Source organism: Chlamydotis macqueenii, chromosome 9, assembly GCF_036417535.1.
Source record: "Chlamydotis macqueenii isolate bChlMac1 chromosome 9, bChlMac1.mat, whole genome shotgun sequence".
NCBI lineage: Eukaryota > Metazoa > Chordata > Aves > Otidiformes > Otididae > Chlamydotis > Chlamydotis macqueenii.
Window position 1 is genome coordinate 8482399 of NC_141564.1, and position 25378 is coordinate 8507776.

The 25378-nt window shown below is 39.0% G+C and overlaps 1 protein-coding gene across 12 annotated transcripts in view; it reads right to left on the bottom strand.

The window, feature by feature from the left end:
* Positions 1–25378, bottom strand: part of GIGYF2 (GRB10 interacting GYF protein 2) — a 75986-nt gene that overhangs the window by 3027 nt on the left and 47581 nt on the right. For 4 of the 12 annotated variants that reach the window (XM_086754666.1, XM_086754656.1, XM_086754657.1 and 1 more), the window contains 21 exons: positions 23548–23727; positions 19376–19575; positions 19125–19287; positions 18838–19038; positions 18131–18321; positions 17226–17385; positions 15111–15277; positions 14623–14711; positions 13483–13590; positions 12826–12923; positions 12223–12323; positions 11251–11412; positions 9293–9394; positions 6366–6524; positions 4921–5157; positions 4190–4312; positions 3342–3554; positions 3018–3223; positions 2563–2717; positions 1071–1240; positions 534–681 (listed from right to left, as the gene is read on the bottom strand). In XM_086754666.1, the coding sequence (XP_086610792.1) occupies positions 534–681; positions 1071–1240; positions 2563–2717; positions 3018–3223; positions 3342–3554; positions 4190–4312; positions 4921–5157; positions 6366–6524; positions 9293–9394; positions 11251–11412; positions 12223–12323; positions 12826–12923; positions 13483–13590; positions 14623–14711; positions 15111–15277; positions 17226–17385; positions 18131–18321; positions 18838–19038; positions 19125–19287; positions 19376–19575; positions 23548–23727 (3333 nt within the window). The remainder of the gene's footprint in view (positions 1–533; positions 682–1070; positions 1241–2562; positions 2718–3017; positions 3224–3341; positions 3555–4189; positions 4313–4920; positions 5158–6365; positions 6525–9292; positions 9395–11250; positions 11413–12222; positions 12324–12825; positions 12924–13482; positions 13591–14622; positions 14712–15110; positions 15278–17225; positions 17386–18130; positions 18322–18837; positions 19039–19124; positions 19288–19375; positions 19576–23547; positions 23728–25378) is intronic. The other 8 variants (XM_086754659.1, XM_086754658.1, XM_086754660.1 and 5 more) reach the window with 8 other exon arrangements.

Sequence of the window (25378 nt, forward strand, 5' to 3'; positions counted from 1 at the left end):
ATGGAGGAAAAAAGGACTATTAATGATGTCAGTATCTCCACTCCCTCCAGCTGAAAACTTGTGACTACTTTTCATCTTTTTTTCATAAGATTTGTGCCATCTTTTCTGACTAGGGTGGTTACCTCACACAAAGAGGTAGGAAGGAGTAAAAGCAAGCCTCAAGAAGCTGTTCCTCATGAAGAAACAGAAAACGTGCTTGTCAAAAAAGACTTAATTATCATTAACACAATAAAACAGGCATAGGTCAACTCAAAAGAGGAAAGGCAGTTTAACTGACATTCCTGAACTACTCAAAGGTTTCCAGGTAATAACTAAGTACTGAAGAGGCCTTTTCATGAGGGAAAGTGTGACAAAAGTTTTCCATTAAATTGATATATTATTTGATGTTTTTTAAAATTCTAATACTGAAACAAATTCTAAAGATACTTAAACTTCTGTTCAAATTCAATATCCCCATTTAAGGTTAACAAGAATTCTACACTCCACAAGGCTTTTCCCAAGTTAAACACTAACTTCTAAAAGTTAAAACTGACCTAACAAGCTGGGATCTGCACGAACCATTTTCTGTTTCTTCTTTTTCTTCCCGCTCTGCACAGCCTCAAAATTGGATTGCTGGTTGTTGCTCTGATTGGTCTGAAAGACCGAATGTAGCGAACTGTGGTTCATCCCCCACACTGAATCCTAGAAGACAAAGCAAGTACAAGATTATAAAGTGCAACTAAGTTTTGTTTATTTATATTGAAAACATTTCAGAGAGCCCAAAGCACCTTCTACATCATGTGTGGCAGAACCAGCCACTGATGCATCCATCTGACAAATTTACCTCACCTGTTTAAAGCATATCCTGGATCAGTATGCTAAGACACTATTTGATCTACAGTTGGCCGCAACCGTTAGCTATAAAGGAAACTTGATTCTGCAGTAAATATGTGAAATCTGCTTTATTCTCTGCATTTCACATGACCTGCAAAATCCTGCTCGTCCTCCTACCAATCTAGCAGAAATGCAGACTCTTCAGACTCAAATATAATCTCTATACACTCCTAAGGAGCGCAACAAGTCAGATTTACCTGTTGCTGCTGCTGTTGCCGCTGCTGACTGGCTTTCTGTTTGGCACGGCGCTCAAGAAACTGCTTGGCAAACTCCTTGGCCTCAGGAGTATCTCCAAGATAGGCTCTGATGTAATCATGGACCTCATAGGGAGACTCCACTTCCTTCAGGAAAGAAACAAATGTGGGAACTGCAAGAAGAAGGCAGACCATGAGGGAATGAGTGTTGATGTGTGAACACATGCATGCAATAAACACAAACTTTGGACTTCTGTTTCAAATATTTACTAATCTAGTAGCAACACAAACAGCCTGCCCTTCTAGGGTCCCTACAGTCAAGCCCTATAATGCCCTTCATCTACTCTAGTCAAAGCACGGGTAAGCAAGCTAGCTAATGCAACGAAAGGAAAGGAAAAATAAACTGACAGTCCTAAGAGTACATTAGTCCATCAGCTTTAGCCACTGCCAGATTTAAAGTTCAAACTTAATGACAGGCCCAAATGGAAAATGCTCTCCTCAGCGCTGTCATCAGTACAGTCTCTTTTTGGTTGATCACACTCCACAGTGGCTGACCTGACCTGCAAGCACCTGAAGTTCAACACCTAGCTCACCTGCAAGTCATCTTTACCACCTTTTCTTCCTTAGATTCACTTTGTTGCACTGAGTTTTATTTTAACATGGAGAAGGACAAAGCAAATCGCAAGCCAGGAAGACAGCAGGACCACAGGCTGCCACCTGCAGCACAAAGTACCCTTGGAAGCATGGAAGCTCACTGTGGAAGCACAATCCACGATGGCACTGCAGGGCCACAGCCTCTCCTCAGACACCAGATGCAGCTAGTTAGTAGATCACAGATGGGGCCAACAAGTTACTTCTCTATCTCTCCTCTAAGAGGAGGGAAGCTGTGACACTCCAATTGGGAGGCATGATCCTGGCTCTTGGGGCAGCACTGGTACCCCAGTTAGGTTCACGGGTCCCACAGAACCACAACTTTGCAGCATGCAAATTCTGGAGCACAAGGATTTGCACAGGTCCACACACTGGAGGCAGTAGGAAGCCTGCAGTGTTTCGCTACAAGAAGGTATCAGTTTGTGATCCTGGACTGGGAGTTCTTCTATGTGCCCTCCAGCAGAACTAGTAAAAACCAGTTTCACACCAAAAAATGCTTTGCACAGAGGCATATGATAATTTGGCCTGCACTTAAAAGTGAACTGGATCCTCATCTATCTGCCTAATAATGCTTCTATGACCACCAAAATCCTCAGCAGAGCACAGGGTGGCAGATTTTAAAACTGTTTTGAGGCCCCACTGATTTGCTATAGTTAACCCAACAAAAACTATGGAGAAGATGACGCAGCCCATTCTTTGGGCCACTACTTAATGATGCCATTTTCCTGACTGCATAAAAAACATTACTTTGATGTCATTACTTTCCCTCAGAACTATCTGATCAGGAAACAAACTGGATACCGTTTCTCACAGTGGATTATTTACACTGCTCCCCACATCTTACCATCTAAGTTGTTGGCTGTGTTGAGTGCATGAAGCATCTGTTCACACCACTGAGTGAATCCATCCTGGGCTTTATTAACCCCCTGGAACAATTTCAACAGCTTCTCCTCTTCTTCCACCTTCTTATTTTGTCTACTTGTAATACCTACAGATTTACTGAGAAAAAGAAAACAAATCATTATAAATTACCAGATTTATCAACAGCATAGTATACAGTACAGTGTTACAAGACTTACTAGTTTACAAGATGCAAACACTGTTTAAGAACCAACTAATTTTCCAAGCAGATGACAAAATAAACTGTGAATGGTCACCTATTAGCTATTTTTGTTGTCAAACCAGATCCTGAGTGACACAGAAAAAAAAGGAAACACACATGAAGATGTTATAACTATTAAGTGATCATCTCAGGAGTGGTAGCCTTTTCTTTGCAAAAGCTCCTTCCCCAATTCCTACCTGAGGCTGGCATTGCTTTTGTTTTTATTGGTCGAGTTACGAGGTCCCACTTCCTTCACTGCATCATCCCAGAAACCCATGTTTGAGTTTTTGGTATCAGCATTACTCCAGATGCTACTGACTAGGTCAGATGCCCACTGGTTGCTGGGATTAGTGTTTAGGGAGCCCCACACTGAATTCCCAATGCTGGTGTGCAGGTTAGAGTGCTGTTGAAACATAACAAAGAGATCCTGGTTATTAGCACCAGACCTGGCAGAACAGTAATGAAGAGACATGGAGAACTGTCATGTACTGTTTCCCTCTACATACTGAGGAGATAAATACCGTACGTACTGTAGTATTTCTGACTCTGTTCGGCTGCTGGTGCTGCTGTTGCTGCTGTTTCTGCATCTGCCTTGCCTCTTCCTGCTGTATCTCCAGCAGGGACTTGGTGGTGCCTGTTGGTTTGGTGACATTACCCCAGCCTGACAATTTTTGCTGCTGCTGCTGTTGCTGCTGCTGGAGGGCCTTCATTAGCTCACGCTGCTGACGCCTTTGCTGTTGCATGCAAGAAAAAAAAGTGCTTGTCTGTACTTTCAGAAGATCATTACAATTCAAAAGCCTAGCTAGGAAACCGGTTTTAAACTGATTTCACTCTCTTCTGCAGGAGTCTGGCTAACCTAGTATGTTTTGAGCTGTTACGGTTCCTCCAAAAAGGGAGAGACGTTAACTAACTAGTAAATACAAATTGCTCAATAGCCTATGACAGAATAAATTTGGCTCATTATGATTGCTGCCAGTTAAGCATTTGGGGTCTTGGAGGAATACTTTCTCTCCTACCACCACTTGCCCCTCTGCCCCTTAAAATGCCCTGGTCCTGTGTATATCTGCAAACAAATTACAGCATAGATGTGAAATAATTTTTTACTGGTTTGTGAACATGTAATACTCCTAGGATTAAAAGAAAAGGGTACAGTTTCCCTTCCTCTCGAGATATTTATAGTAAGAAGCTATAAAAACTTTCAAACAAGTACTTATTGAACCTATGCTTGAAAGATAGGTTTTTACCTGACTTAAGCTATTCCAAGAAAAGATTTCTCATCCTCACTGTTCCTTCTAATCAGTTAATTGACAGTTAAGCAGTCACACAGTTGAGTCCACTCTAACCAGTGACACTCTGTTAGTGTATTTACCTCTTCTCGAAGCTGCCGTTCTCGTTCTTCTTCTAACTTTTGGATTTCTGCCAATGACAGTGTGGTCTGGGACTGGCAAGCTCCTGAATTTGATTGCTGACCCCATGTTGAAGATGAAGGGAGCTGGGCAAAAAACCCACATCATTAGGGATTACAAAATGTTTCGAAGAATACTGCTGAAGTATACTCATGAAAAAAAATCAGTATAAGCCCACAGCACAGGGGAAAAGGAAGGCCAACTTTAAACTTAAAAAAAAAAACAACACTGGAAAGTATAAAATGCTATAATTTATTAAAAGTACACTCAAAGTATAAACTCCGTTTCTTTAACTGCCCTCTGATGTATCACAGTGTCAAACATGCAGTGTATCAAGAATAAGGTAACACAACTGCCTGAAAAACAGCAATAAATTTTGTTTCAAAAATCTTCAGAAACTCCAAGCTTTAGAAACTTTGCACTGGCCCTTGTTCATTGCAGCAGAATAAACATCTGTACCCATCTGCAAATCCCTTTCCAGTACATTTCTACAATCTGAACCTTTTTTTTTTTTAATTTACCTTCCCCTTGTTTCTCCCATCACTTCCAAAGTCAACTACTTACCCTCTTCCTGCTCCAGATATTTCATCCCTCCCTGCTCTGTTCAAGCTAGTCTAGACAACCCTGAATCCAGTTGTAGTTTTACTTACTACACTGAACTGAAGGAGGAAGTTAAACTGTAGAAACACATTACCTTCATCTGTGCAAGTTGCTGTTGTTGCTGCTGTTGTTGCAGCCGTCGTAAAGCCTCCTGCTGCTGCTGCCTCTGTCTCATTATTTCTTTCTGGCGCTGGAGTTCCAGCTCCTTGCGCTTTCGCTCTTCTTCTTCGAGCCGCTGTCTGGCTGCCTCTTCTTCCATGCGTAGCCGACTTTCTTCAAGTCGCCGTTGAGCTTCCTCCTCTTCACGTGCCCACTTGGCAGCCTCCTCTTCCTTTCCAGGACATAGAGAAAAGTAAAGTCTAAGTAGACTTAGAAAAGCTAAATTACTCCTACTCTGTGGTATTGAGATCCTGACAGAACAGAGAGGCCTTTATATCTGTAATCAGTGCCATTTAGGTTGTTCATCTAGCGTTACACTGCTCAGACAAGAAAGCCCAATAATATAATCTATATCACCTCAAATTATAAGTTTCACATTGCTCCACCAAGGAACTTGGAGGAGAATGACATTTCCCTAGTTCAAGCTAGCTAATTTCACACCACTTTCCTTCTAGGAGTTATGTACCTTTCAAGTCTGAGATTCTATCTGCTTATACAACTTACAGTCAAGTACTGCTATACGTTTAATGGAATAAAACTTGACAGGAATAAAGGGAGAGGTGGTGTTCACATGAAAGAGGAAAACAGATGACAAAGATGATGTTTACTGTTGTTACTGAACACTAGATTTGTTAAGGAAAAGATACTTCTGCTAACAAAGCAGATGACTGTGGTGGGACAGAAATGGTTATGAATGTCTTGTAAAGGATGGCCCTGAAAAAGAAGGTTCAATAATATCCGGCAACTCCGAAATGGTCCTGGAAGTTAATGTGAAGCCAATGGTGTTTCAAGATTAGATTTAGGGACTGTGACAGTATCAATTAGGGGACTGGAAGCTCAAATTCCCCAATATGGACTTCTAAAGCTGACCCCAAGGGAAAAAAAAAAACTTGCTAATAGTAAGATAAGAAAAGGGAAGAAAAAAAGCTGAGACTCTGATAGTGGGTATAGTCTTGGCATAGTACAGAAAGACAAGCAAAACTTATCATCTCAGATGATGTTGAAGAGAACAATTCTGTAGCAAAGGCTCAGAGAGTGACAATTCAAAACAAATTATTATTCTGACACTGTACTTTGCCTTTATTTTGAAGAAAGGAGTAGAAATACCATGCTGCAAAGTCATCTTAAAGCTCAAACATGAAAGAAAATACTCATTCAACACAAATCTCTTTTCCAAAGGGCAGACTGGATTCCAACTATTTTGTCTGAAATCAGGATACAGTAAAACAACCTATTTTTCATTCACTTGATACTGTCTACAAGCTTTGCCTTCCTCCACTAAAACTGATGGTATCTCAGGCACGGATGCAAGTTTCAAAGCTTGTTCATTCTGGTAGCCTCAACAATTAAATATATTAGATCCCTCTAGCTATTTTTCACCTGTTTACGAATTAACTCCTCTCGCTGCCGTCTTTCCTCCTCTTCTCTTCTTCTCTCTTCCAGTCTTCTAAGTGCTTCCTCCTGTTGTTGCCGCTCCTCTTCCTCCCGCTGCCGCCTTAGTGCAATTTCCTGCTCTCGTTGTCGCCTCAGGGCTTCCTCCTAGAGTTGGGAACAAAATGTCAATCTATAAATGCCATTTTATTGGTGAACTGCATCAGAACACAGACTACAACAAGGTCTGGCCAGATAAATGGCCTCAAGAAAAGCTCTGTAGCTCAAGCTAAGCACTACCAAAACAACTATATTAAACACCATAAACTCACATGTTAACACGTTTTTGATGCACTGTGCATCTCATACATAGGCAATTATTTCATGTATTTCTTTTTTAATTAAAATAATTAATTTATCAATGATGTTGAGAATAAAAAAGGGTGAGACTCCTCTTTGCAGAATGTACTAACTGTACCTGAACATTACATATTGTAATCTGTGGGCATTAACAATTCATTTTTTTTCGGTGTCAGCTGTAAGTCAGAAGCTTTTCCTACTTAAAGGAGTTTCTAAACACTGACTACTCAAGTGCACTACAAAACTCAAACTAGATCTCCAGACAGCAGAAATAAGCTCAAGAAGCTCAGTGCACTTAAGGACACCGTAAGTCCCAGAAACGTAGAATTTCATAAAAGGGTTTTGACTGGGCTATTCCTATACTATGTAATTAAATATCATGGGTGACGAAAGGTCTCTTGAGGATTTGATTTTGGGCTATCCCTAAATTATTTACATAGCTTCCAATAAATTGTTTTGCTTTTGAAGTAGCAGAATTACTAACTCAATTAAAAAATAATCATCAGCAGCCTTTTCTACTGCTCTAAAGAGCAATATAAACAGAAACTTTTGCATTCTGCTACTTGCTTTTTGGAGGAATAGGGCACAACCAGCCTCCTGCATATTGTTGAAGAGGAGTATATTAAGTATCCTTAGAATAAAATATACTAAGTATCCTTAGTATAAAATAGCCTTGTTTTTTGCAGCCTTTTCTGATTTTTTAAGCCCAGCAACCGTGTTAAGGCTGCTCTGCTTTTCATCTCTCCTATTCTTCTCTCTACTTTCTAACTTACCCTACTAGCTCAACCCAAAGATCCTATTTTTTGGACAAGAACTTTAAGCTTTCATAAATATGTTTTACTTTTGAACAATTAGTACTGTGCAATTCTACCTTTACAAGGTTTCTTTTATAAGCAGTACATTATTCATAGGATGAATGGAGACTAATTGTGCAGCATGGACATAAATTTTGAACTCTGGTATATCAAGGAAATTAATTCTGAAATTTAAGACTCTTTTACCAAATCTGACACCAAAACTTCATATACACACAGCACAGATAAATTGAAATACAGTTCACTGAACAACTGGACCAAGTTTCTCTCTGACAATGGCTAACTTCAGATGTCTACAGTATCACTGCCCAGTAGACAACACATTTTTAATAAGCAGTCCTATGGCACTGAAGAGCTGCTGGCTGCAAGCCATGAAGTAATTCATCTTCCTGTATATGACTTCAGTGGTTTAGTGTTAAAATTAAGTGCTGCAAGTTTTTCTTCCACTAGCTGGACATAAGAGTAGCCTGTGAATCATCATCTCATTAATCAAGTCCTTGGTTTGTCATATTCACAAAAACTTCAAGCACAGAGCACCTAGACCATTTTGTTACTTGGGCCTGTAAATGAATTAACTGGACACATGCAGTCAAGTCACAACAACCAAGTGGCCCAATTCAAATGCTGAAAAGTTTCTGCTTGTTGTTTCTCTTGCTGGAAAGTCTACTGAGGGGGCTGGAGGTGTGCCAGTCTGTTTTGTTTGACCAGAGACCACACACCAAGATCTCAGCTCAGGACGCCTAGCCGCCAGTCAGGCTGGGGGGACGTTCAGCACTAGTCATTGAAATAATACCTAGTACCTAAGAGAGATGGACAAAATCACCAAATCCTCCTATACGAGAGCAGTTCATTGACATCTCTGCCCTACTTTCCCTTTGGGAAATGAGGCTACAATTGTCATTAATGAAGCTGTAGGGATCTCTGTCTTGCTTGGGCATGCCAGGAGAGACACTGTTGAATGATAACAATTATAAAAAAAAGAATTATCTCCCCTAGAGAAGTAAAGATGAGCAGTATTGTACCAACTTGAGGAAAAAGTCTAAGATTATAAAAAGCTAGGAACCACATAGCTGATGTAATTCTTTTTTCTACTCTCCTCAGCTACAGAAAAGATTGTCCTAATATTTACTTCTGTATCTTCTTCTTATTCAATGGTTTTGTTTGAGCATGTGACCAAACACATTCAAAGCTCTCCAGCTTTCTGCCGCTGACTTCTACGGTAAACAGACTCATTCCTTTGGCTCTGACTGCTCCCATAGTCACAGCTTCCTGCTCCAAGAGAATCTCAATATTCTTTAGCATCTTTTGTAATAATTGTTTTCAATATATCTTGCTGTACAGACAACTTATTTCAGATCTTTTAAAGTACGTATAATATTGCAGAAAATCCTTAAGTAGCAAGCAAGTCTCATCACAAATCTTTTCATTTTGTGGATCTCATCTTTGAATGAGGTACTTTAAAGGGAACACTAAAGATATAATTCAGAGAAAACAATTATTAGCTAATTATTAAACCTCAAATTTTGTTCCTGAAAGTGAGAAATCATTACAAAACAGAAGATATCAGACCAGAAACAAAAGAGAAATACAGGAGCTGCACAAGCTGGCATTACTCTTTGCAATTCTACAGTGCAAGTAGATGAAAGCTATGAACAGAACTGGATTCAACATTTGGTATGACATTTCATCCTACAGAATTGAATTTCTTTTAGTTACTTTTTTTTTTATTTAGAATTCACCATCAACAGCATATTTACTAACCTTATATACTAGTCTTTTATGCAGTATTACATCAAAAGCCTTCCTGAAGTCCAGGCAGATTAAGTCTACTGCTTCACCCCTCTCAGCTCTCACTGTCATCTCCTCAAAAGAAGTTAATCAAATTTGTTAAGCATCATCTCCTCTGTATAAATCCATGCTAATAAATCAGTTCATCCCTGATTCTACAATGCCTTCCCGTACAGAAGTCAGATTCAAATATTAGACCAGTTTTGTTTTTTCTTTGAAATACAGAATACAATTATATTATCTCTTTCCAGAGAAGTGCTTAAACTCGTTGTTACCTTTTCAAGACATTACTATTCAGAATTAAGCATTGTGGCAATTATTCCATTAGTAATGAACTAAGATACTTGCTGTTACCACTTTTCAACCGCATTCTGGTTCCTCCTTGCAAATAATTATTTCCCATAACATCTCAGAAAGGCAGAGTCAGATTGTTTACTGTGCAAATCCAAAGTGGGCAAGAAACTTTGGAATTTAATTAACATTTCTAATAAGTTATACACAGTAGCAAAACTGTTAGTATGAAAAGAAACAACCCAAGTCTATTTATTTGAAGCCACCACCGATGAAACACATTGAGTTACCAGGTGATCAGTTGAAAAATTAGTTACTATTAGAACAGATCTAAAGCAATCTAACTCACAAGTTAAACTTTTGAGTATATTATTGCTTTAGTGCTACAGTAAAGATTGAAGTCGAGCAAAGTATGCTTTTCCACTGTATACCATAATGACTTGCTGTACACAAAGCAGATACATTAAAGCAAGGAGTCATTTATTTATAGACTTGATTCCTAAAAGATAGCATGAAAGCTAACTACATATGACACTATTAAAGTCTATTAAAATAGATCTTCAGTGACAAAACCCAAACACTGAGTGACTGGAGGTCTTTGACTAATGTACAAATAAAACCAAAGATTCTAAAGGCTTCCTCAGAAATGTCTGATTCTTAAATCAGGAAGTGTTCTTTACAACTGCCTACCTAAGCACATAGAAAACATTATAAAGGATAAAACTATATATTACTTTTACCTATTATTTATGTGCTACTTTACAGGGCATTTATTAACTAACTCCTTAGTGACTCCTTTATCAATTAACTCCTTAGCTCAACAATGTGTTTGCCCTTATCCTTCACGTGCAGAATGAAAACTATAACTTTCACTGTCTTTCCCTCCTACGACACTTAAGGAACAATTAATCTTTCTTCCATACAGAATTCAGAAGTAAATGCTAGGAACGTCAATCTAATGTCTCCACGTTGTGTTCTTGTGCAATTAAGACCATACTACAGCTCCTACATTCAGTCTCCTACTGCAATACAGATCACATCATTCATTTTAACCAATCTGCCTGTTCAAACAGCATCCCTTCCTTTCCCAAATATCAACTCAAGAAAATAAAGTTGACATAATGCAGATAATTTATTAAAAAAAATTACTAAGTTAAAAAGAAAAAAAAGGGGGGGGGGAAATAACTTAAATTTTACATTTTTTTTCCACCATAGCCCTCTACATTTTATTAATTTGAAACAATTGCTCAAGCTCCAGTCTACTACAGAACATACCCTTATCAAAACACTAGACTGCATAAGTGGTGAATAACGATTAAACGTATAGTAACTGGGCAACTAACTGAAGTCTAATATTGACACTAAGAAGCTGGGAGAGAATATTCCACATGGAATAAAGCCTCTCATCTCACAAGCAGGAACCTGTCTTGAAATGAACCAAAGCCCATTTCTCAGATTGCAATTTGGGCTCTTAAACTTCAAATCAAGAACCGAAGAATAATAATTTCATATACTCACATGAAAAATATTAGAACTGTGTTCATACACACCTACCAAAGATTAATTAGACCCCACAGGATTCTTAAAGTGAGTTTTATAAAGTATTGAAATTAGAGATTAACTACGTTGAGGAAACTCACTTGCTTCCTGCGGGCCAGTTCTTCTTCTTCCCGTCGTTTCCTCTCATCTTCCTGCTGCCTCCTAAGTAGTTCTTCTTGTTGCCTCCGAAGCTCCTCCTGCCTTTTCCTCTCCTCTTCCTCTCGTTTGGCCCTCATTTCCACTTCTCTCCTCTCTTGCTCTAGCTACAATTCACATAAAACTATACTCAGATGCAGGTAACGTATTCCTACACCATTTCTTAGGGCAACTCTGCTGAGTTTATAGTAACAACATAAGAAATGGAAGCCTCTGACAGATGCTTTCCATTAATTTTAATTTCACCTACCAGCTGCCTGCCTACTGGGGTCAGATTCCTGAAATAGTCTGTAACAATTTCTGACAATTTCTGTTCTGTAACACACACCAGTTCTCTAGTCACTCTTTCTAAATCAGCTCCTTAATATAACCTCTGACTTTAGAAGCTAGTAGCAAGTTGCTTTGCAGTCATTGTAAAATAATCAGTTTCAGGAAATGTATGGAATCATATAGGTTCAAACTTACAAAAATAATTTAATACCAGAGTAAGTGTGAAACAACCCTGACAAACAGGACTCTTATAATTCCCTAACCCAATTCTGGTGAAAAGATGCAAGGACTAAGAGAATGACTACCTACTCCTACTCAGGGTTTGGCATGACAGCTGATGACAATCCCATTTGGAAAGAGAGGTGGCTAGTGAAGAATTTTTAGTCACAAGTGTAAAAAGTATAACCACTACTTTAGAGGTCAGTAGTACCTCCACAGCAATTATTTCCAAACAGCAGTCCACAAGGATTTCATAAATGGTTTCTATAACCTGTATTCTCTTTATGGTGTTTCCCATGAAAATCTAATCAAAATTGAACAGAGTGGCCTGAAGATTGAAGAGCTAATTGTCTTCCATTGGCTCAAGAAACACAGTTACATCGCAGAACAGCAATCCCAACTTCTTACAGTACAAAATAGTTTCTGACCTTTGCAGCTTTGGCCTTCTCAAGCTGCTGAAGTTGTTCTAGAGCTGGTCCCTGAGTTGCAGTATCAATGGGGAGATCCCAGACACTGCTTCCTTCCCAGACTAGATAGTGAAGAAAAACAAACATTGACAAGCAAAAATAAGCACATCAACAAAATACAATTGAAAGGGGAAAATCTTGTGTACACTGTTACTACGGTTTATGAACTAAAATAATGATAATATATATTAGTCTTAGCAGAGGGTCACCTTATCTTCCTGTACCACAAGGCTTGTCCATTATTGAAGCTAAGCTGGGTTTCCTACCAAATTCTACACAAGAACCAGCTACTCAAACTCTTCCCATCAGAGCAGAACATCTTTATATTATAACATTCAACCGCTTTGGATCAAGACTTCCCATAACCATAGGAAATATTACCATATGCTTCACAGTCCTCAAATTCATTTTGAACTGCTACGCAAAGTAGCCTGAACCAGTTAAAAAAATACCAATGCAGAAATATTTTCTGCTAGTGTAAAAAAGGGAGTGATCATCTCAAAAATGCTGGCTTTCAATCCATGAACTTTTCTCAACAGATCTGACACATGCTAAGCACCTTACCTGTAGGTTGTGAAGCTGACTGAAGTTCCCATATTGAGCCAGTGTCCGGCACTGACACAGACCTTGTGACAGGTGGCATCATGTTCTGTTCAGATATTCTGTAATACCAACAGGAAGAGTCAACATGCCATTTCCAGGGAGAGGAGCACTCTGAACATGCATGAGATTCAGTAATTTGTAACATACTCCTTTCCTTGCACACTTCTATTTAAAATCAAAATACGATGCGGACAATACTACTTGTTGGCAGAGTTGTGGCTCATCTCATCTCTGCTGCCAAGTCAAGGGCTAAGCCAGCTACTGCTACAGTTTTCCATTTGCTGCTTACAGGCTTGTATGAGGAACAAGCATCTAGTACTGCAGAACTCAGTTGACTAATCTGTTCTGTTGCCAGCATAACAGATCTATCAAAAAGGTATGATTTCAACTATCAAGTTTTCTTCCTGGTTTTCATGAATGTTCTCTGAAGTTAAGGCTACACGTATGAAGAAGCATTCGACATCCTGCAACTGTTTCATATTCACACAATCTTTAAAATACGTAACGCTCAAACATGAGCAAACTTGAATAGGATGGACCACTGACAAGATTATAATTATTATATAGAAGTTAGAGTATAGGAAGAACGGTAGTCAGTTCAAGTCGGGGCTAACTCACCTCATCTTCAGGGCCTGGAACTGTTGCAAGAGAATAGCAAGCTGCTGCTGCTGCTGGGATGAGACTGCTGCCTTTTGCTGCTGAGCCAGCACCTGTGCATATTGTTGTCTTCAAAAGAGAAGCAGAGAACCACTGGTATTTGTTCACTTGCTTATTTATATAATGCCAAAGATGCAGAAGTTGTGCATAGATTCATCCTCCAGGACTAATGCCCACTGACCTCTACAACACACATGCTAAGTACTACAAGAAACCACAGAACAGGGCCTTGGAAAGGATTAAGATACAAGAATACAACAAACCAGCCCATGTGAGCGCAAACAAGTTTCCCTTCAAGCTCAACTACATCAACTGGTTATGGCTGTCCAATGTTTCTCTTGTGAGCCGTGCAACACTACTTCCCTTTTTCTATAAATTACAGAGATTGCACGAATTAATCTGGCTTTGATGACTGCCCAGCTACACAAATCATTCTCCTCCCCAGTATGTCAAGGCATCTCCTAGTACAGGGGCAGGCTCTTGCCTTATCAAATCATAAGGTGACAATCAGTATTCAAAAATCATAATCATGGCACATGCTTTCAGGACCCCTTGAATGAGTAGTATTAACTGATTGCTTTCTTTTCTCCAAGCTCCTACAAAACAAGTTCCTAAGAACTGGCCAGAACTCAACAACTGACAACTTTGGCAAAAATGAACGAGAAACTGCTTTCTCCAGCAGCTACCTTTCACTGATCATCAAAAAGCTGAGCAAGACGACCAAAATTAAGTTCTGCCTTTTCCATCTCCAGTTCAAAAGACCTGTAGCCTTCTCTTGACTCCTAAACATCCAAACTGCATTACAAAGATAGCTGAGATTCAGTAAGACCATAACAGCTACCTATATAGCAGGTCTCACCAAAGCAGATATGCATGACATGAAAAAAGACTCTGAAAAGTGTGCCTGAGGCAGCCATGTTCTGTCCCTATCTTGTAGACTACTGAGCCCCTGGTGTTTGTGGAAGCAGGCTACTGCTGTTGGAGGTGAAGCACTCCCAGCCCCGTTACCCAAGAAAACAATGACAAGAAGCTGAACCCAGATGCTTAAAAATGCAGAGCAGAACACATCCATTGGAAGATCTCTGGGACTGGCAGCCTTACTGTATTAAAAGATGCTGATACTGGAGGTGCTGCATTTGGATCAGTGCCAGCTCTTGTTGTCTGGTCAGCCGCTCTTGGTCCAGTTCACCCTATGTTTAAGAATAAAACATTCTATTTTAATAACAAACACAATAACAGTAGTAGTATATTGCAAATGCAAGCAATGTAAAAGTTGCATTCTGAACTGAAAAGACAAAGACAACAGAAAAATACCTAGACAGAGATCAACATTTACAAAGCCTGCAGTATAGTGACTGTGAAATACATAGCACTTGTATGCGTCACAGACCGTCTTCCAGCCACAGACACGGCCAAAGAAACATTTTTAAATAGAGCATCTTTCCCCCTCTTAAAAAGGTAATTTAACACAGGAGTCAACTTTGGTGCTCAGAACATCTGCAATTCCAAGACAGAGCAGTTGACATGTAAATAATTCCATTTCCATTTGTTACAGGACTATTTGAATACTGTAACTGCCACATAATTACCAGATGTGGAAGCGGTGCTGGACCTGGAGTGAAAGGAACCCTGCCCCACATTTTCATGATGTCTCCCAGCGGCTGAAAAGTCTCATCACAAGCTCTTTTAACCAACAGCGACATGGTGAAGTATCCAGCCTGGAACCACTCTGCCATCTCCTGATTACTGAAAGGACCTGAAATAACAGCAACCAATAGACATGGCAGGGAAGGGGAAGTAAGGCCAAGCTGAACAAAGAGCATGGTGCTTGTTAAAGTAACACTGTATCTAGCAAAGGCATTTCTGTCTCATCCACTTGTCTGGACAGAAAATACATTCAAGGTTGGAGTGTCAATGCAGGTATCTAGAGCTTTACAGTGGCTACAGCATTCCCCCGGATAGTCTTTATTGACAAGTGCATGACTGCTTTTACCATACGCTGGAGGGAGACAAGTGAGCTCTGAGACAAAAGCCAAGCAGCTACAGTGGTGTGGAGCTTGGGTCCAGCTAATACACATCCTACCTTCCAGCAAAGCTCAGTACTTCAGGCTCTGCATCAGGTTGACAACAGCTGCAACTTCCACTTTGGACCTCAGCAGTACCCGCTAGCTGACAGTGCTAAAACCACAAGCACTACTTTCCCCACATATACAGCACAGATAACTAAACAATCTTAGCCTGTCTCAACTCTTGCCTTCAAATCAGAGGAATTGGTATGTTTTATTGAAGTTTTGCTTCTGGCACTTAGCAGACAAGCAGATCCACCTCTGAGTGCAAGATTACATTTTCTAAGGTAATGAGGAAATCAGTTTCTCTTTTCCTTCTTCAGAAAGGTATGCTTTTTCTTTCTCCTGAGAAAGAGTTCAGTCACTCCCTTCAAAGGAGGACTCCTACACTAAATTCACATATCCAAATGGACAAAAAGCCAGTATTAAAACAAAAAATAGGTTATTTAATAGAGTAAGAACCATGTAAATACTTTTTTTTTTTTTGCAAAAATACTTTCTGAAAAAGCAAGAACGTTTAGTAATTCTTGCCTTCTCTGTAAAAGTATCTTCAGAAGGTAATTCCTCCCAGAGAATACCAAACCACAAGATGTACCCCAAGAAAAAAATTAAGTGGGAGTGTTTATTTCTGAAGGTCACATTCAAGGAAGTACTTACTCCAATGAAAATGTGTTAGACCATCACTGAGTGAGAAACACCCAGCAGCGACTAAGATACAGTTTGAAGCACACTGAGCAAATAAAATACTTAATGGTTAACATCCTTTAAACTTAAGGGGAGAGAAAAACACTCTCAAGACGTCTAATACCCACAGACAAGAGACTGGCAAAGATCTCACAAATAACACCCACAAAAATCCTATCTAGAGCTCATAGCTGAGGAAGTCATTCACACTAAACTGTGTTAGAAACTTCTACTTAGTGAAGTACAGCAAATAAGGAACACACAGCTTAATTGCATTTTTAGGAGGCAGCTAAGCAGCTGCTAAAACAGCCCTGAGACCTCCAAAAGAAAAGTACCTTCCAAAAGCAAAGATCCAACAAAAGGCCTGTTCCTACTTGCATTGCAAAAAATATGAGATTTCTTAAGCAAAAGCCGCAAGCATGAAACAGTTGGTATTATATAAACTAATAAAGCACTGGTTGCAAATACAATTTAAATTGAGATTATGTGTGAGCTTATGAAAACTTGTTTTCTCTTTGCTCTAGATTCTAAACAAATTACCCTTCCCTGAATACTCAATGTCTTCAGGCTGAGCCTAGAAAACTGACTTCAGCACTTCTCATGGATTCTTCAACTAGATACTGAATGGTCACATTCTTGTTTTGTTTCCACTATTGTCCGGAAATCTGAGTAACTATGGACATGAGAAACAGGTTTTAGTCTAGCCTCAATTTACAGAAACATGAAGTGATGGCAAACCTTAGTCACAATAAAGCATAATTTTGAGAGGCATGCTGAGCTAATGCTGGCAGCGATGGGTAGAAGGACCCATTTTCAAAACCTAATTCTGGAGTGGTAAATTCCCTGTGCTGCTTTTGTAAAAACAAGCATCAGTATCTGTTGGCGGTAATTTTGTGACGAGCTTTTTAACAGTTCTGTAAAACAAAAGAGGAAGTGTAAAGGGCACAGACCTACCCTGAATTTCTCCTTGTGGATCTTTGTAGTACCATTTCTGCATGGCTTCATGGAACAATGGCATAGAGGAACCCTTTGCTCTGTGCTCTTGAATTTTTGCTGCTAGTCTTTCATCATCAAGGGCACTGTCCTGCAGGTATGCCACCATTTTCTCTGCCTGCTGCAGGAGACATCAAAAGCAGCAAGGAATACAAGAGTTAGATGTGTGCTTACAGATTTGAAAATGAGTGGACCAGATACAACCACCTTGTACTACCCAGTGCTCAAGAGCATACCAGGAATTATAGGCAACTCAAGGACTAGTGTAACTGGACCACTAACTCAGAGCTCAGTCTACCACCTTGTCAGAATCCTGAACAAGCACAGTTCACCTGCTCAAGGAAAGCTTTAGAACAACTTGCCAAGAAGGTACCGCACAGTATCATGGTGAAAGATAAAACAGGTATGGGAGAACTAGCGTGAAAAATGCTCTAAATCCCAGGAGTCACTAAACTTTCATGAACACAGTCTGTGCTTCGTTTTTTTTTTTTTTTGTTCTGTTTGGTTTGGGGTTTTTTTTAAATACATATTGGGCACACTGTTTTATGGTTTCTCAAAATAAATGGTAAGACTACTTGACAGTGATCATGAGCACTAGAATCTCTTAGCTCTTTAACACTGGGTGTAGTACCCTTATTCAGAAAAACACTACATAGGCTTGAATTGTTCTCCAAAAAAGTAACGGAGGGAGGAAAAGTAGCTTTCAGTGTACATTGTAAAGTATACATACTTACTGTATACATTCAGTGTACAGTGCAAAGTTTCAACTGCATTTCTGTTTTTATAAGCTTCATTTTTTTTTTTTTGTATTCCAGATTTCTCCAGTCTCACAATTGTCAACCACAAAGGAATTTGAGAAATTTTACCTGCTCTAGGTGTTTGAGGCCCTCTTCATCATCTGGGTCAGTGGGAATGTTGCCCATGCCTGGAGCAGCTGTGACAGGTGTCTGAACTGGCCGCAGAGCAGGATTTGAATTGGAAACAGGAGGAGAAAGATGAGCAGGAGAAGCTGTGTCTGTAGAAATCTGCGGCAAAGGTTGAGCAACAGAAGCCAAATCTAAAGAAAAATGTTAAAATTAGTTCATTATCTTTAATATAATTGAAAAATACTTTTAGGAACTTATTGTAGAAAACATTCAACAGCTCAAAATTAGCACCAAAGCGGAAGTATTTTCAGATCTTCCTGTATGTATGACTGCACATTGCTACTGTTTACAGCACAGACACCCAACCTAACTTCAAGGAACAAACAGTTTAGTTTTAACAGTGCAGAACTCAGCACATTTCAACATATCCTGTTCCCTAGTCACATACATTTATCCATTATTAATCTGCTCTGCCACAATGAGGCACACCAACAACAAGCTCGAGTTTCTCTAGACTATGTTGCTATGTGAAGTACCAGTGCACTGCAAGCATTTGAGACAGCATATCCAAAAATCCTTTATTTACAGACCAGTTGGTGAATTCTGGCTTTTCATCGCCATAATCCAGTTCTTGCCTCTTAAAAGAGACCAAGACTAATCACAATGAGTAATGGAAACTTACTAAATTTATCTATCAAGTTCATTACCTTCCCCTCTGTTGGACATTTTGGCTGGTGGTGTACTCTCCGTTCGATTTTCTTTATCTTCTGTTTTTTCTGTTCTTTCTGGCAGAGACTCTTCCTTCCTTTCAAATAGGCTCGTCTGCAGTAGGTCTGGAGGCTGGGATTTTGGTGGGGTATCTGACCTGGCAGCCGGTGAAGATGTTTGGACTGCTTCTTCCACTGCTTCTGTAACATTGCATGGTTCTACGTAACTGAATTAATGGAAATTCTGCACTGCAGCATAGAACAGATGCGTGAGAAGTCTCTCTTACCTGCCACTACTCTATCTGTTTTCTCCCCCTCTTTCTTGGTGGTCTTTTCATGATCTTTGGCTTCTTCATTGTGGCTCCCTTCAGAGTCAGATCTTTCTTCCCCTTCCTCCACAGGTCGGAAGTCCATCTCTTGTTCCTCAGGGATCGGCTCCTTCTGCACCTTCTACAAAATCAATATAATAATCCATAACCCACTTGATATAACAGGACATTTGCTCAAAATGAACAAAGAGCCCAAGCCAGCTTTTCACCTTTAAAGAGAGAAATGCTCCAGATGAGTCAAATGTTCCCATTTCTTCTTCTGCATCTTCTAAGCACCACTCAGGGAGACTGTCCCTGTCGTCATCCATGCTGCCACTCCCACACCGTACTCGTCGATAACCCCGTTCATCATCTCGTTCCCGGAAATCGAATTCAAACCTCCGCCGTCGCTCCATGTGTTCTCGCCAGCCTGCAGAACAAGGGCTGTTTAGGGTGGGGGGAAGTAACTTTACAAGACAGTCCCTGGGGCAGTAGCTTACTCGGAAGGGTGAAGGGGTCGGTGAAAAGATGACAAACAATGATGGAAATTCAGAAAGCCCCTACAGGGTACAATCCATCTATGAACAGGAATCTTAAAGGATGAGGGAAAGAAAAGGAGTATCTTGCCATTAAGCAGCAACTTTCAAATATTGTCCACTGTATATATGGATTCTGAAGGTGAATTCTAAGCATTTTGTTAATTCCAGGTATCTTCAAAGTAAGAACTTAAAGAGATTTTGTTTACCATGTAGTCTGCTTGCAAATATTTAGTCACACAATCTCCTTTTATAGTCCACACATTTTCAGAGCTAGGTGGACAGGCAGAAAGGAAGAGATAAGTGGAGCAGACAAATGCTCTTGTTTTTAAATAACAACAACAGTTTATAAAAGCCCTAATTAGAATATAGCGAGCAACTCGGGTGTGAAGTACAGGGATATCAATCTCTAAAGCAAGCCAAAAGTAAAGACAATTCTTAAATTCTTACCTAAAGTTTTTTAACCAACAGCTAGGACACAAACACAGCTTTAAATTCAGTCCTGTAGTATCATTAGGCACTAGTTATATGATCAAGATTCCAAGTTAAAAGAAATAATTTTTAGCAAAATTTATCCCTTGCAATTTAAGGTGAAATTATAGGGGAAAGAATGGACTACTAGCTGCTCCAGGAAATCCAAGCACACTTTAGTCTCAATTATTAATAGCTATTTATCTCTTAAAAGTTATATTCTCTAATTCAGAAAAGAAATTTCCAGTTTACACTACAACAATACAAAATACTAAACAAAAAGACAAACAAATAGTACACATATTACTTTTTTGGCATATATTGTATATGAACCTAATTTTTATTTTGCTCAATTTTAAAGCAAGATTCTTGAACATACTTTAGCTGCTTTAAAATATTCAAGAAGCACGAAGTCCCAAAAATAAGAAATCTACTTGATTCACAACAGTTGATTCTGAAAACAGCGCAAACCAAGATAATTTGAAAAGTGTTTCAAAACAAGTAGGAAGCAAAAAATCTTCATATGAGATTACAGGCTAAGGTCTCTCTAAAGCGCTGGTCGGGGGGAAAAAAAATTTTAAAAAAAAATCTTAATAGAGTGCTTAAGCAAAGACAAAATCATGTAAGAGAAATTTTAGGCAAGAACAGATGAATGCTATTCCTTAAGGATGACTTAATAACAATAAACAAAACCAAAAACATCGACACAACATTCACCAATTTTGAGACCAAAAAATGTTTGTATACATATCTGATAAAATGGACTTGCTCTGCAAATTTAAAGGGCAATCACTATATGAATGCAAGAACTGGAACAACAAAAAGAAGGGGCTTTTTAGGTAAACAGTCATAAAAAGATGGCTAAAAAAACCCAAACAAACAAAAAAAAATTCAGAGAACTTTGAAGCAGCCAGTTAATTTAAGGCTATAGTCACATTCTTCTTAGAGATAGTTAACCCAGTCTGAAGATCATATTTCACATCTACAATAGTCGTGGTACCGCATTTATTCAGAACAACTAGGAAAATAACTTTTCCATTTTATAAGCCAAGGAAAGATGTCTTTTCAGACTTCTAGTCCCTGTGTGCAGATAGTGGTAGAAAAATTAGAAAATCCCATAAACTCTGACTGGAAGAGTCCAGTGATGCAATCCAGACAGTTTTCATGCTGCAAAACCAGACAAGGTTATATCCTTCTGAATTAAGTAGAAGGGAAAAAGCATCAGGCTTGTCTATTTTAAGGAGTAGTCTGACCAATTTGCTTCTTCACTTTAGTACCAGTAGTGCTCAGAAGATCCCTCACTTCATATGAGGCACAGCCATGTGTGAGGAGAACAGTTTAAACACAGCATGGACACATAACAGTTCCCTTCAACCATGTCAAGGGAGTTAACTTCAGCTACAATAAATTAGACCACAGAATCTGGGAAACTATACCTAAGGGCACAAGACTGCTTCAGCAGAAGCAGTCCATCCTCTTGAGCCTATTAAAAAAAAAAAGCACCAAATGAGCAGATTTAGGTCAGCCATCCTTCAGTAAACACAGCTGAAGGAGCAAGAGGAATTAAAAAGCTGGAAAAACAATGGTCTGTGGGAATCAAAGTACTCTTTGCCTAACAACAGAAGATAAACTCAAGCCTGACAACTGCTATGTTCTTATAAATTTATCTCACCCAAAAGAAAAAAAAAAACAAACAAAAAAAACCCCAAACAAAAAAAAAAAAACAAAACAACAAACCCCACACAAGCAGCAAGCAGTCTACTAGAGAGTATGTAGAGCCAAGTCAAAGGAAGGTCCAGCTAAACAAATGATGACAGCATTCTGAAGATATTTCTCTATTTTTAGCAGGACACATGATTAGTACTATTACCTAACAGCAGAATAAGTACAAAAAAGCAGTTTAAGCCACGCCAATTTGAGTTAAACTCATTGTTTAAAGCAATAATGTGATTTAAACCATTTTGATGGTCCTGTGGCCACTACTAACAGAACTCAAATACAGCTCTGACCAAAGCTGAGACACTAGTACAACACAGCTGTCAGTTCAGCCTGTCTTCAAATTAGCAACTTCTCTGCAGATTCATAGACATCTAAGAACAGGCTTTTTATGATACCTGTTAAAACTAATCTGTAAGTGAAGTTAAGTTAGTTGTCTACTACAGCAAAAATTCCAATAAGCAGTAATACTTCCTATGACAGAAGATGAATTTTCAAAACCTTCCTCAGAATATCTTCCAAAAAAGTTCAAGACATGAATGAACTTCTGAACTTCGAGGTCTATGCTTCCTTTTAAGCTAAAGCATGCAGGCTTGTACTTGCAAAACACTCCTAAGTATCACGCTGCATCTGATCATCATGAGGTACTATCGTAGCTGGCCTGATATAATCTGAACCACACAACAAAGCAGCAGTGTTTAATGAACAATCTGATCAAACATTGGGGAAAAGAAAATGACATTCTTCAAAACTTGCCCCTTAGCCCTGCTCTAAATAGAAAACATCTGATAATAAATCTAGCCTCTGGCTCACTGCTAAATTTTAGTACAAGCTATCAGTTGTTTGAGGGCAGAGTAATATGTAGCTGTGGAGAGGGTTAGTAACAGAGATAAGGGTTGCTCGCAATCACTATAGTCCCAAAAGTCCTCTGGGATGCTGAAAAGGCTGATAGACTAATTTTAAAAGCAAGTGTGACTTTTCTTAATTGAAGAAAAGAAGTCATCCACCTCAGCCCCAAAAATGTGCCATGATTTCTTTGCTTCCCTATGAAGATGTAACAAGAGGAAGAGCCATAATCGTCCCTTGGTTCCCCAGAGGCCTTCTGCAGCCAAAAGACACCCAAACCCAAGATCCGACGTGGGTATGACTGGCTAGCAAGGTATTTTCCAAGTATAAGGAAGAAAAAAAAAAAAAAACAAACAAAACAAACAAACAAAGAAAAAAAAAAACAGATATGTTTCAATCATACTACTCAAATAAGCTCTGCTTTGTATTTCTCCTGCAACTATGACAATGCGATGCTGGAAAGCAAGTGAACCAGAGTGGCTTTGTCAGGCCAGGGAAGGAGAGAGTGACACCAGACAGATACGTGGAATTTAGTGAGACAAGACATCCTGTAACTAATTACAAGATGGATAGAGCAATGTATTTTGAGACTTGGCATTGCAACACATTTGGAAAACTAGAAAGAGGCCAACAATCTGAATGGTTTAGTGTCAGCATCACTCCGCAGCCTTAGATATGCTACCTAATGTAGGTAACTTCTCTCCCCTCAGCATTACAGACATAGAGAAACAGTGCTATCCAAAAAAAAAGAAAAACAAAACAAAACAAAAAAATAACCCAAACCAAACATTGCCTGTAACCATGGCTGTGTCTTTCTCCATATCTCCTCTCACCTGGACTGTGAGGACGCCACCTCTCACCATCCCTTCGTGACCCAGCCAATCGCCAACCTCCATCATCATCTTCCCCATTTTGTTCCTCCCTGAAGATACGCCAGTTCTCGCTCTCAGAGCGTATAAACTCATGCTTCCTCCCCGTTGTTGCTGTCCCACCTTCCTCAAAGTTTGGTCTCACTGCAAAGAAAACACATACCAGTGAACATGTGTACCATCTTTAGGAACTTAGAAACAACAGGGTTGAAATCTTACTCCCTTGGCAGCAAAAATGCACCAGAAGTAAGTGGTGATAGGAATCTAGGAATGGAAGTTCATGGAAGTAGACATATGACAAAGATTTAGGAAATCCCTCCACATTCCTACATTCCTTGAGATGGAAAGACCGAGAAAAAAAACAGAAGAAAGTAAAGAATGTAAGAAATCATGACATGTATAGGAAAGAGAGAAGACAACAGTTTAAGAGGCATAGGGAAGCATAAAAGGAAAGAAGCCAAAGTGTGCAGAAAGAATAAACTGCTGTATTATGAAAAGTCTCATGCTAAAGGAATATAAGCTAAACTTTACACACATTTTATATAAACCAAACACATTTGCTACTCCTGTAATAAAAACAATATGAGATCTATATACTTAATTCAATATGATGTACAGCATTCTTGCAACATTTTAGAAAAGACTGAAAATTTCAAGTAGGATTAAGGATTAAACAAGAAAAACACAGTAGTGTTAACATTAGCCTGTGAATCCATCTTCTGGAGAGCCAAGGTCAGCATATTAAGAATGACAAGAAACTATGCTTGAGCTCAAGGACAAGTCTACAAGGAGGATAGTCTTTCAGTTCCTAATTTACATTAAGATATATTTAAAATAAAACATATGAAAGGCTCAAGTACTTAATGAAGAGCAACACTGTTGCAAAAGGATGATCTAAATATATATATATTTTTTAAAAGAATCCACATAATACACCAGCAACTCAGGTTAGACATATATGATTGCTTTCACTGTTGACTCATCCTGACAAGGATACACCACCACTGAAATAAACAGTAGTAATAGCTTCAGGACTCCTGGATTTTGTATTTCTTTAAACGTGTTTAGCTGTGTAGCACCAGATTTACCACAGGAACCATGGCAAAGCCAATTCTTCACTGATACTATTAACTAGTGTTAACCTGAAATTACGTTATCTATTTTAAAAAGCGTTCAAGAATAGAGAAAGGTATACTTAACTTTTCTTCTTAAAGTCTTAAACTCCAAAAATATAAGATTGTATTTGGTGAAGATTGCATAGTATGCCTGCTTGCTTAGATAGCAAAAAAAAAAAAAAAAAAAAAAAAAAAAAAAAAAAAAAAAAAAAAGCAAAAAGCAAGCAAGACTATGCCTTAAGATTCTTGGGGTGGAATGGGACATATTCAAGAATTCAGTTTAGGAAGGACAGGAGACTGCATTTGCCTTCATATCAAGAGCTTTCTCAGTTAATGATAAAAATGAGGAGACAGAGTACTGGAACTTCTATGGCATATCGAGCCTCCATTTAGAACTCAAATTCTTCCTATAAAGAGATACTGCCCTTTGGAGACAAGAAACACATACCATCTTTGGACTTTGCATATATCTTGGAGGAAAAAATAAAAAAAAAACCAAACAAACAAAAAGAAAAGCAACATCCCCTCTCCACCACCTCAAAACACTAGAGGAAAAAAAAAAACCTTTTTCTTTCTCCAGCTCAAAATTTTCCACACTATATTGTTTTAGGGAGGCTCTATAGTGAGAGAATACAGGTGTAATTCAGCATACAGAATCCCATGTTTCCAGTTTCCCGTAC